We start from the raw sequence: 12,940 nt of genomic DNA on the forward strand, positions 1-12,940 counted from the left end.
TGTGTGTGTGTGTTGTGCTTGTTTTCTGGGTGTAGTTACCTGTGTCGTCCAGCAGGTGGAGACAGGCAGCTGCTGGTTTGTAAAGCAGAACGTTCCCAAAACACAAAGAACCCAGAACACACCAAATGCTGGCAGGTTTTTGAGCAGTGGTTTTCAAAGTTTGGCTCGGGGGCCCCCAGGGGTCCTCAGCAGAAATCTGAGCACCATCGGTCTGACCTTTAAATTTCATTTTAATCATTGGAACCATCGTTTTCCTGTCATAAAAAAAACAGATGCCCCTGTTTTCTTTGTGACGCCTCTTTTCTTTGTAAAAAAAACTTTGTAATAAACCTTTTGTCATCATGTTGAACACACACACACACACACACACATACACACACACACACACACACATCAGAATATCATCATAAGCTTTATTTGAGGACTTACAGCTCGTTTGAATGTACATATTCATCTGACACATGGGAAAGCAATATCAGTAATATTTAGTATTTTGGGGTGTATTTGGAGTTTTGTCATTTATCTGGACATCTGTGTGTGTGTGTGTGTGTGTGTGTGTGTGTGTGTGTGTGTGTGTGCGTGTGTGTGTGTGTGTGTGTGTGTGTGCGTGTGTGTGTGTGTGCGTGTGTGTGTGTGTGTGAAAACCTTCCATGGAAAACTGGATTTGAACTTTTCAAAGCTCGTCTGAACTCAAAGCTTCACTCCGACGTTCGGCCTGTAAACTCAGTGAGCCTCATTTCCCGCCCTGCCATTAAAGGTTCATTCCGCCCGTGTGATCAGATTCTCTCCCTCTGACGCCGGTCGCTTTGCTTCTGATGGGAATCTGATCAGCTTGACCCGGTCACAGTCCTTCACCAAACTTCAGTCCATCATTTTCTTGTTTATTGGATTCGACTGAATCTGCTCGCAGACGTTTGGAGACCCTCGGTCAACATCTCTGTTCCTGACGAGGTTAAAGCAGAACGTTTTGGTGTGTTTGGACCAGAACCTGTTCTGTCAGCAGGAGGGGAACCGTCCCGCTTCAGGGGGAACGCACCGCCACCCCGCCTGGAACACAGCTGAGGACGAGAAGAGGATGACGGCCCTGAACACACCTCAGCCCCCCGGTGCTGAGGGAGGTCCCAGTCACAGAGGGCGTCCCACACAGCGTCCCACACAGCAGGCACGCTGGGCCAGAGTCCCCAAACAGGAACTGACCCACTCTTTGCTGCTGGAAAAGCGTTTGCAAGCTGTGAGAGTGGCCACAGGGGGCGCTACGCTGTGGCCGTGCAGGGCCCCACACGTTCCTTCACACCCTTTTCCTGCTTTGTTCCTTTTAAACTGAAAGACGGAATAAAACCAGAACCTTCTTTAAGCGTTAAAGAGGCGGGGCCTTCTGGGCGTCACGATCAGCTGATCAGCTTGGAGAGGTCAAAGGTCACTGCATTCACTTTGGCTTGGGAGGGAAACTCAAGTCAAGCCTGAAGTGACTGCAGTCTGCAGAAATGCATTATGGGTGAGTCAGCTGATCACTGGTCTGTTACACTTCCTCTGGACAAGCATTTCAACATGACAATAAATCCTGTCTTATAGGTGTGTGTGTGTGTGTGTGTGTGTGTCTGAGTGTGTGTGTGTGTGTGTGTGTGTGTGTGTGTGAGTGTGTGTGTGTGTGTTTGTGTGTGTCTGAGTGTGTGTGTGTGTGTGTGTGTGTGTGTGTGTGTGTGTGTGCGCTGTTGGTGTTGTTTCATTTTCTTTTAACGTGCTGATCAGAAGGAGCGCTCCTAGTTTTCTTCTATTCTGTACAAAAACAATAAAAGCTATTCCATTCTATTCCATTCTATTCTATTCTATTCTATTCTATTCTATTCTATCTTCCTCCTCTGCATTTAAACAAAACGCTCTGATTTTTCACGCCCGACAGGCAGGAGGACGGAGCAGCTGCACCTGGACTGAGACGCTCTGATCAGTTTGATGTGCAGGCTCGGTGTGTGTGTGTGTGTGTGTGTGTGTGTGTGTGTGTGTGTGTGTGTGTGTGTGTGTGTGTGTGTGTGTGTGTTATTTACAGGCCTTCACTGTAAATAAGAACTTTGTTCTTAATGGTTTGCCTGGTTAAATAAAGGTTAAATAAAATAAAATAAAGATGTCAGTGACATGAAACGCGTGTGTGTGTGGTGATGTCATGTGTGTGTCGACCCTGAGCGATGACATCATCTCCCAACCAGCCCCTACACCACTCTCCCTGCAGCCCACACACACACACACACACACACACACATTAACACCAGGCACAGCTGGGGGCGTGGCAGCAGGTGGATGGGACCGCCCGCTGTGATTGGTCAGACGGTGGGTGGGCGGGGCCGCGGCGGGAAGCTCAGCAGTCGGCGGTCTCGGCCACAGAGTTGGCGGGCTCGTCGGCGGCGTTGGGGCTCAGGTACTCGAAGGCCTTCTGGCTCTGGGACACGAACTGCATGAGCGGCCCGAGCAGCAGCTCGGTGGCCGACGCCCGCCGGCTCACGGCGCTCTCCGAGGGAACCGACAGGCCTTCGATCTCCACGGTCGGGGGCGGAGCCTCGTTCTTCAGGCTGGGCCGGCGGCCGTTGGCGGGGCCGGCGGGGGACGAGGCGGCGCTCGGGGGGTTCTGGGGGCTGTTGGTGCTGCCGGAGCCACGCGGCGAGCGCGAGTACAGGCTCTTACGGCGGCGAGGGCGGCCGTCCATGGCCTTCAGGAAGAGGCTGTTGCCTGAGCTGCGGCGCGACGTGCACTCAGACATGAAGTCCTCCTGGTTCAGGAAGTCCTCCACTTCCTGTGCAGTGGGCTGCTGGAGCTGAGACACACACACACACACACACACACACACACACACACACAGACAGACAGAGGTGAACACCTAAAATGGTGAAACTTTAATAAATCTATCACTATGTGTTTGTATGTGTGTGTGTGTGTGTGTGTGTGTGTGTGTGTGTGTGTTTTCACTGAGTTACATGTGACGTGTCCAGTCTGAGCTCTGACCAATCAGAGGCCTTGGAGGGCCGACAGGTGAGGTCTGGGTGACGAGCAGCTACACACAGAAACAACTCAACACATCAACATGCTAACATGCTAGCCGTATGCTAACCCACTCACACACACCTGGACCTGAGGCTGAGGTGTGTTCTGATTGGACGGTTCGCTGCAGTAAACAGCAGAGCGCAGGCTGACCTCCACCTGTCTCACACCTGGCAGGTGTGAGACAGGTGGAGCGGGGGGCCAGAACCTGAGCTGAGGAGCAGCTGGTTCACAACTGGATCTCAAGAATTTTCCAAACCAATAAAAAATTACCATTAAACAATACTTAGACTTGGACTTATTATAATTATGTTTATTTTATATTATGTGAAAATCCATCCATCCATCTTCTGCCGCTTATCCGGGGCCGGGTCGCGGCGGCAGCAGTCTGAGCAGAGATGCCCAGACTTCCTTCTCCCCAGACACTTCAGCCAGCTCCTCAGGAGGAACCCCAAGGTGTTCCCAGGCCAGCCGAGAGACTGAGTCCCTCCAGCGGGTCCTGGGTCTTCCCCGGGGCCTCCTATGTGAAAAACTACCATAAATGTTCCCAAATGTTGAAAAAATAAGTTACTCTCTCACAGTGGCTGTAAAAATGATCTGCATGTGACTCATTTATTGTAACTGACATTTCAGTCGCAAAAACATTTTCAGCTCTGAGGAAACATCAGATTTACTAAAACGGTTTTTCTTCAAAGAAAATCGACCAAAACAAATCCCACTGACTGAAATGAACTAGAGAATAAAAATCCCCCCAGAACATGAAAAATCAAAAGAAGTGAAGTGAATTTTGGTGAAATAAAATGTTTGTGTTCATGGTGAGGTCACGGGCAGGTCATGTGGTCAGTTACCTGGCAACAGCAGGGTGTGTGTGTGCGTTGCCGTGGTGACTCACCATGCTGTAGAGCGGCGTGGAGTTGATGAGCAGCTGCAGCAGGATCTTGGTGAGCTCCTGCAGGTCTCGGAGCAGCAGCTGCACCTGCGCCGGCAGCTCCCGCATCTGCTGCACGGGGCCCAGCTCGGCCAGCAGGGCCGCCTGACCTCTGACCTGCGCCAGCGCCAGCTCCCGCAGGTCGTCGGCACGGTACACCAGCGCCATCAGGAAGCGCTGCTGGTACTGCAGCAGGTTGCCCACCAGCTCCAGAACCCGGTTCAGACCGGTCTGCAAAAACCACCAAAGACTTTGAGAAACAGGAAAACAGAAGAGCAGCCGGGCTAAAGCTAGCAGAGCTAACAGCGAGAGAGCCTGGACGACGAGAAGCTCGCCGCAGCGCCGCCGTCACGTCAAACACAGCCTGCACGGAGCTGACGGGTCATGGAGCTGCTGATCAGTGTGAGGAGACGCCACCAACTGGAACATGGAAGTTTGGTTCTCCAACTGTCCCGCTGTGTTGATTTGAAATCTAAAGTCTAATCTACTCCAATTCAAGGCCTGTGGTTAAACCACAATGGTTGAGACGCCACAGAGACGCCACGGAGACGCCACGGAGACGCCATGGAGACGCTACGGAGACGCCAAGGAGACGCAAGCAGCTGGTGGTTTCGGTGCAGGGCGCTGCTGTTGGAGAGAAACCACGCAACTGCAGAGGAGCAAAGACAGAAAGATAAGTTCATTAATCCCTGAAGAGAAAATTTACATGTTCTCTTATCTGAGCATCGCGCTGCAGGCCGGCCTGCACAGGAAGCCCCGCCCACAACAGCATTTATCCTTAATGGACGTGGTTAGCCCGAGGCGGCGTGCCCCTGACGGCCATGTTTGTTTCTGTGTTTATGGGACAGGAAGTGTGATCGGTCAGATTTTGGGCGACGAGGATTCAGCTGATCTGCTGGTCTGGACTGAAGCTGCTGATCGTGGACTCCCAGCTCACGTCTGAAGGCCTCAGAGTTTCAAACAGACAAAATCACATCGAGGCCTTTGACGCGTCTCATTTCTTTACTTCTTTCTATTTTTCATGGGATTTTTTTTCAGGGTGTTTTCGTTCTCATTTCTTTTTTATTATTTGTGGGGTAATTTGGTGGTAATGTTATGCTGTTATAGAACTTTAAAAACATGTTACAATAATCAATATTTTTTGGTTTTATTTATTTATTTATTCATGTGTTTGTACTTATTTTTTGTTTGTTGTCATAATTTTTGATGATTTTTTGCTTAAAAAAAAAAAAACCTTTTTACTAATTTCTTGCTCAGGTCTGAACGGACTCGTTGATGTAAATATAAACCAACAATCTGCTTCTGTTTGTAAACAAATAAACGGGAGATAAAATTAAACCATAAATAAATGAAATGCTGCCGACGTCCAGCCTCACTAACAGAGCGGCGTCTGTTCCCCTCAGAGTGTGGGCGCTCATGTGTCTGGTCACGTAGCCGCCACACACACACACTCACACACGCACACTCACACACACACACACACACACACACACACACACACACACACACACAGCTTTTCCTCTGGGAGCAGTTCGGCTCAAAATGTCTGGACTTTTAACAACAGATGCAGCAGCTTTGTGCAGGAACACAGGCAGTGTGTGTGTGTGTGTGTGTGTGTGTGTGTGTGTGTGTGTGTGTGTGTGAGACTCAGGTGTGAGACTCAGGTATGTGTGTATAATCCGTCTGTCTCTCTGCCGACAGTAAATAAGCGTGGTTGTATCTGAGAAACGTCAGTGAGGAGAAACGTTAAGGCCCCGTGCCAGAGGACAAACCCTAACCTGCCCTCTGACAGGTGTGATATGACAGGTGTGTGGTGACAGGTGTGTGGTGACAGGTGTGTGGTGACAGGTGTGATATGAGAGGTGTGTTCTGACAGGTGTGATCTGACAGGTGTGATATGAGAGGTGTGATTTGAGAGGTGTGATCTGACAGGTGTGATATGAGAGGTGTGATTTGAGAGGTGTGATCTGACAGGTGTGATATGACAGGTGTGATCTTACAGGTGTGATATGACAGGTGTGACATGAGAGGTGTGATATGACAGGTGTGATATGAGAGGTGTGTTCTGACAGGTGTGATATGACAGGTGTGATATGACAGGTGTGATCTGACAGGTGTGTTCTGACAGGTGTGTGGTGACAGGTGTGATCTGACAGGTGTGTGTGTGGCGTGTTGGTGTGTGTGTGTGGAGGCTCACCGTGTCGCTCAGCGTCCTGGCGGAGTCCTGCAGCCGCTCGCGCAGCTTGAGCAGGCGGTGGTGGAGCTGCAGGCTGAGCGTCAGCAGGAGGCTGCGCAGCCTCGTCCAGGCGCTGGGCTCGTCATCCTCGTCTTCGTCCTCGTACTGCTGCACCCTCACCTCCCACTCCTGACCTGCCCGGCCACACGCACACACAAAGTCACTTTTTACTGATTCACCTGAATCGGACGCGCCCCTCTACCTGTGAATCTGATTCTGATTCTGATTGTGAATCTGATTGTGATTGTGATTCTGATTGTGAATCTGATTGTGATTCTGATTATGAATCTGATTGTGAATCTGATTGTGATTCTGATTGTGAATCTGATTGTGATTCTGATTATGAATCTGATTGTGAATCTGATTGTGATTCTGATTGTGAAGCTGATTCTGATTGTGATTCTGATTATGAATCTGATTGTGAATCTGATTCTGATTCTGATTGTGAAGCTGATTCTGATTGTGATTCTGATTGTGAATCTGATTGTGAATCTGATTCTGATTCTGATTGTGAAGCTGATTCTGATCATGATTCTGTTTATGAATCTGATTGTGAATCTGATTCTGATTCTGATTGTGAAGCTGATTCGGATTGTGACTGTGAATCTGATTTTGAATCTGATTCTGATTGTGATTCTGATTGTGAATCTGATTGTGAATCCAATACAAAAGAAGAACAGTGCATTTAAAGGTGCAGTCTGCAAAATAAAGTTGCGCCGCAGAAAATTTCCCTGGACCTTTTAGACTCAGCTGATCAAAACCACCATGTCTCCTGATGAGAACCACGCAGACTCAGCTGTACTCACGCAGCGTGGGCGGCAGCGGCAGGTAGTAGGCGGTGGCGTCCTCCAGGCGGCTCAGCACCTCGTCCAGGCCGGACGAGGCGGCGCGGCCCACCTGCGTGTCCTGCAGTGACCGCACGGCCGCCCAGCCCGCCTCCGTCAGACGCTCCAGACGCTCCAGAGCGCCGTCCAGCCCGTCCACCACGCGCACCTGCACATCGTCCAGCGTCACGAAGAAAGCGTCCTTCAGGTGACCCATCACCTGAGGGGGGAGGGGCATGAACAACAGTGGTAACAATTACAATCAAAATTCAATAAACAAAATAAACAATAAGATTCTGGGGTTCAAGCCAACAAAGACCGTTAGAAGCCTCGTTACAAAGAGCTGCCAGGTGTGGTCCAGGTGTGGTCCAGGTGTGGTCCAGGTGTGGTCCAGGTGTGGACAGAAAAACACCTTTTGATTTATAGTGTGATTTGTGTTACACCTGTTTTTGTTTTTGTTTTTTGTTTTGTTTTGTTTTGTTGCATTTATAGCGCCCCCCAGTGGTCGATTAGGATGAAACGTTCAGGGTTTGTCTCAGGTGCTGATATGAACGGATCCTGCAGGCTTCGTGCTGATTGGCCCAATGTGCTAAGCCACGCCCACAGCTAAGCCACGCCCACAGCTGCTGTCGCTGGTTTCATGTAAATCTCTGTTGTTTTTATTATCTGGATTGAATTAACTCCTACAACCTGTGTGTGTGTTCGTGTGTGTGTGTGTGTGTGTGTGTGTGAGTGTGTGAGTGTGTGAGTGTGAGTGTGTGTGTGTGTGACCTCCTCTGTGGACTGCTGCAGGACGGGGAAGTTCCTCTCCAGACGGTCCAGACCCACGCAGGCGTAACCGTTGGCAACCTCGACTGTGGAGAGAGAGAGACAGCGGTGAGCCAACCAGAGTGTGTGTGTGTGTGTGTGTGTGTATGCGCGTGTGTGTCTGTGCGTGTTCACGTGTGTGTGTGTGTCTGTGTGTGTGTGTGTGTGTGTGTGTGTGTGCTCACTCTGTGGCTCCAGGCTCTGCAGCAGGGGCGTGGCACGCTGCATGGCTGCCATGGAAACGTTGCGCATGCCCACCTCGGCAGCCCCGCCCACCAGGCCCAGCAGAGGGTAGCGACCTTTGACCTCGGTGTACGCCGAGGTGACGGAGTCCAGGGCGGAGCGGACGAGCGGCAGCTGGGACACCCGCTGCACGGCGCTCACCTGCAGGGTCAAAGGTCACAGGGTCACCTGGATTACAGACAAGTTTTCAAAAAAACCCAAACAGATTATTTTAAATCCACCTGTGGTGTGTGTGTCTTTATGTGTGTGTGTGTGTCTTTGTGTGTGTGTGTGTGTGTGTGTGTGTGTGTGTGTGTGTGTGTGTGTGTGTCTTTATGTGTGTGTGTGTGTCTTTATATGTGTGTGTGTGTGTGTGTGTGTGTGTATCTTTATGTGTGTGTGTGTGTGTGTGTGTCTTTATGTGTGTGTGTGTGTCTTTGTGTGTGTGTGTGTGTGTGTGTGTGTGTGTATCTTTATGTGTGTGTGTGTGTGTGTGTGTGTGTATCTTTATGTGTGTGTGCCTGTGTGTGTGTGTGTGTATGTGTGTCTTTATGTGTGTGTGTGTGTGCGTCTTTGTGTGTGTGTGTGTGTTTGTCTGTGTGTGTGTGTGTGTGTGTGTGTGTGTGTGTGTGTGTGTGTTCATCTTAAACTGATCTATTCATTGTAATATTGTTTTTCCTGGGGCCTCAAAATGTCCCGGGACGGCCCTGAACTTCAACCCCTCACACCCATCTGGTCTCTGGGTGAGAGCTGATCCCGACCTGAGCGAGCGGGTGCAGGTGTGTGGTTCCTCTGGCCCCGCCCCCCCCCCGCTCACCTGGTTGTACTGATGATCTGAGTACGACATTTCCCTCTCACCGAATCTGCAGGGACAGAGAAGCAGTGTGTGTGGTGAGTTTGTCACAAAGGTCACACTGCTGCCGTGTGTGTGTGTGTGTGTGTGTGTGTGTGTGTGTGTGTGTGTCGGCGCGACATGAGGCAGTCAGCTGCCGGCCGGCCACAAAGCCCCGGTCTGTTCCCAGCAGCCAGCATGGAAATCAGCTTTCCCTGCACGGCTCGGCCTCACCGCACACAAGCAGCTCATTCATCCCATCTGTGTTTAGGTGAAGCTGCATGTTGAGAGGAGAGCAGCTGAGCACACACACACACACACACACACACACACACACATACACATACACACACACACACACACACACACGTTAAAGTGTCAGTGTGTGTTACGATGTTGCAGGGACGTCGCCTCGCCTCAGAGCCGAGACTCGGGTCATTTTTCCTGACGTCCGTCTCTGCTCGACGAAAAACCACCAATCAGATCAAGGAAAAAACAACATGGCGTTCAAAGTGACGCATCGTTTTTAACAGCGAGTCTGTAACAGCCCCCCCCCACCCCCCACCCTCCAGTCACTTCACACGCTAGTAACACATCTGATTTAAAAAATTAAGTTTAACAAAAATCAGAATTGGCAAGAGTTCGGCTGAATATTTGACATCTTCAGGAGCCAAATCCACCAATCAGAATCCACCAAAGCCGATATTTAACGTCACAGAGGAAAGACGCTCGCTCGCTTTCCGTCTGTCCTTCATCAGGAGAGAAATGGAAGCAAAGACTGGAAACCAAACGCAGGAACAATCCAAGGTCACAGCTGCACCCAAACGTCAATGAACACCATCGAAGAAGAGGAAGAAATGAAAGCCAAACATGAGATGACCTCTCCTGGAAAAATGTGACTTTTAAGATCATAAACAGAGACAATAAAGTGAATGAAGTTTGTTTCTCAGGCGAATAAGACCTGAAGTCTAAATTCAGACTAAATGTGGCCCTTAACCCGACCACATCCTTTACATCTTTGAGACACTGAAAGATGAAATAATTTAGATAAGAGGCAAATCAGGTTTTTTAAATTGTTTTTCCTTTGGAAAGAAAAAAGTAAGAACAGTGAGAAAAGAAAAAGTAAGAAAAAGTGAAACCTGCAGAAACTTTTCAGGAACAGAAACTTTCAGCAAACTGAGACGGGAGGAGGCGCGTTTTGAGTTCTTACCCCATCAGAGAGCAGCTGCTGCACGGAGCTCAGGACGCGACTGGCAGCCCCGCCGCCCCGCCCCAATATAAGGCCCCGCCGCCGAGCCGGCCACTTCCTGTGTGACCCGCACGGGGGGGGGGGTTAGGGAGCTGATTGGAGGAGGCGGCAGGTGACATCACTGCCTGATCTGCTCATGTGACGCCGTGCGCCTCCAGAATCTGAGGCTTCGCTTTGACACCAAAAAACCCCGGCGACCAATCGATTAGCCAGGAACAAACGAGGCCTTTCAGGGCGCTCTGGAAACGCCGGCACTGCACCATCACACTGCCACAAGACCGGAGCTCTGCCGGGCCGAGCCAGCCTGCCAACCAGCCTGCCAGCCTGCCAGCCAGCCAACCCGCCAACCAGCCAGCCAGCCAGCCAGCCAACCAGCAAGCCATCCAGCCAGCCAGCCAGCCAGCCAACCAGCCTGCCAGCCTGCCAGCCAGCCAACCAGCCTGCCAGCCTGCCAGCCAGCCAACCAGCCAGCCAGCCAGCCAGCCAACCAGCCAGCCAGCCAGCCAGCCAACCAGCCTGCCAACCAGCCTGCCAGCCTGCCAGCCAGCCAACCAGCCAGCCAGCCTGCCAGCCAACCAGCCTGCCAACCAGCCTGCCAGCCAGCCAACCAGCCAACCAGCCAGCCAGCCAGCCAGCCAGCCAACCAGCCTACCAACCAGCCTGCCATCCAGCCAGCCAGCCAGCCAACCAGCCAACCAGCCTGCCAACCAGCCTGCCAACCAGCCTGCCAACCAGCCAGCCAGCCAACCAGCCTGCCAACCAGCCTGCCATCCAGCCAGCCAGCCAGCCAGCGAGCCATCCAGGTGTCCAGTTATTCTTATTGTTCTCATTATTTTTATAGTTTATTTTTAATCTTCTTATTTTTTATAACCATGTTTTCTTCTTTTATTGCTGCTTGATTTTAGTTGTTTCTTTATGTTTTTCACAAATTTATGAAAAAGAAGCCGCTCTCTCCGCGGCTCCGCCTGTGCTGCCCCCTGCTGGCCGAGGCTCCACCTGTGCTGCCCCCTGCTGGCCGTGTCTCAGGCCTGCAGCTGATCCCCTCAGCAGATTCTACTCTGACATGGCATTCAGGTAGTGTTGTAGTACTCGAGATCGGTCTTGGTCTCGAGACCACTTTTTGAGGATCTCAGTCTCGTCTCAGAATCGAAGGCATTTTCACTCGGTCTTGTCTCGGTCTCGGACTGGGCAAACTCGGAATTTTTGATCAAGACCAGTCGAGACCAGTCTCTCATACTTTGATAAGAGAAAAAAGAAAAGTGCAGCTGCTGCCTTCCCGGTGTCACACAGCCTTTGCGACACCTTGTGTGACACGCCCCCTAAACAAGTGGATAAAGACGGCTGGAGAAGCGGTGCATATGTTAGGCATCCCCGGGAAATCGCCATGAAAAATGTCGGCAAACTCTGGCTGGTCTCTTGTTGCATAAGTCAGTGGCAACGAGTACAAGGCAAATTGCAAAATGTCTCGGCGAGTGTGTTCTGTGGCTAATGGTGGACTGGCTGACGTGCGGCAACATGCAGGAGGGGATCAACATAGAATAAAAATGAGAACGGACAGGAACCAAACGGCAGTGTCAGTTTTTCATAGCACTCGCTAAGGCAGATTCAGCACCACGGACAGTACCTGCTGAGGCAGATTCAGCACCACGGACAGTACCTGCTGAGGCAGATTCAGCACCACGGACAGTACCTGCTGAGGCAGATTCAGCACCACGGACAGTACCTGTCAGATTTTCCACGGAGATGTGCGGCTGTAACTTTGTTCTTGTTATTAATGTGTTAATGTTATCAGTTATTAATTAACGTATTAATCATTATTCATTTGTTTAGTCTTCATGAGTTGCCTAGGCCATTGATTTAATTAATTTGTCAATTTGTTTGACAAATTAATTAATTTGTACATTGAAATGAACATTTAATAAATCAACACATCTGTGAAACTGTGGTCTTTATTTCAGAGGTAAACTGATAAGAGCCTGAAAAGGTGATTCTATAACTCTGTTCAGCCTTAATGTGACTGCTTACTGTCCTTACTTTTGCTGCTTAGCCACATTAATCGGAGCTGACGTTAAATTGGAGTGACACACCCCCAGCTGAAATTAAACATCTGCCGCTGAGTTTATGAAAAAACAGATGTTTGTTGTGGCCGACACTGGAAAGCAGTAGCCTGTATTTAAATATAACTGTTCATATAAGTTGGTTGTAAATAAAGATCAGCTGTGCTGCTGAGTCGTTGTCACGGCGACTGTTAGATTAAAAATGACTGAGAAGTCGGTAGAAGAATAACTGGCAGTCCATGAAAAAATGATTTTTTTTCCAGTGGATATTCTAGTTCCAACATGATTGAGCTAGCAAAGCAGTTTTATGTTGCTATCTGTGGCATTTATTAAGTTTTGGGAAATCACGATGTCTAGAAAACATGATAAGCCCAAGTTGGCTGCTGACAAGGACTAGTTACCGTCAGATCTCATGTGTTTCCACTGAAACGGAGAGAATACTAGCAAAAAACTTTGATATTTTGAGAGCGAAATGACCACAGTATGAAAACATGTTGATTATACATTTTATTTTGCTGGTAATAGTTGTATAATCGCATTATTACACTGGAGGGTGTGCTTGACCGTCATTATTGTAACTTCACACCCTCTCGTGTAATAATGCTTAAATATATGTTAAAAAATAGCATCCATGCAAGGTTCCTTAAAAATCATTATTCAGCCTAATAAATATTCATTAAAATATAAATGGAAGTTCATAAACGGAATATTATAGTCAGTATTCAGTATTCAATTTCATCATCCTGAAATGAGTCAAA

The 12,940-nt window shown here is 49.6% G+C and overlaps 1 protein-coding gene across 1 annotated transcript; it reads right to left on the minus strand.

The window, feature by feature from the left end:
* Nucleotides 1-2,350: 2,350 nt before the first annotated feature.
* On the minus strand, nucleotides 2,351-8,891 carry plin6 (perilipin 6). Its single transcript, XM_030073218.1, has 8 exons — nucleotides 8,862-8,891; nucleotides 8,008-8,206; nucleotides 7,787-7,869; nucleotides 6,998-7,235; nucleotides 6,153-6,325; nucleotides 5,830-5,880; nucleotides 3,884-4,186; nucleotides 2,351-2,758 (listed from the first exon to the last, which is right to left on the minus strand). The coding sequence occupies exons 1-8, from the start codon at nucleotides 8,889-8,891 to the stop codon at nucleotides 2,351-2,353; spliced, it is 1,485 nt and encodes a 494-aa protein (XP_029929078.1).
* Between the last annotated feature and the right edge of the window lie 4,049 nt (nucleotides 8,892-12,940).

This window comes from Myripristis murdjan, chromosome 16, assembly GCF_902150065.1.
Source record: "Myripristis murdjan chromosome 16, fMyrMur1.1, whole genome shotgun sequence".
Classification (NCBI taxonomy): Eukaryota; Metazoa; Chordata; class Actinopteri; order Holocentriformes; family Holocentridae; genus Myripristis; species Myripristis murdjan.

Bases quoted from the DNA above. Each gene is read 5' to 3' on its own strand.
- plin6 (XM_030073218.1), bottom strand. From the start codon at position 8,891: ATGTCGTACTCAGATCATCAGTACAACCAG. The intron at 6,326-6,997 runs GTGAGTACAGCT...GTGGCCGGGCAG, and splicing joins GCCGCTGCCGCCCACGCTGC to GTCAGGAGTGGGAGGTGAGG. The intron at 2,759-3,883 runs GTTGCCAGGTAA...TTCCTGAACCAG, and splicing joins ACGCACACACACACCCTGCT to GAGGACTTCATGTCTGAGTG.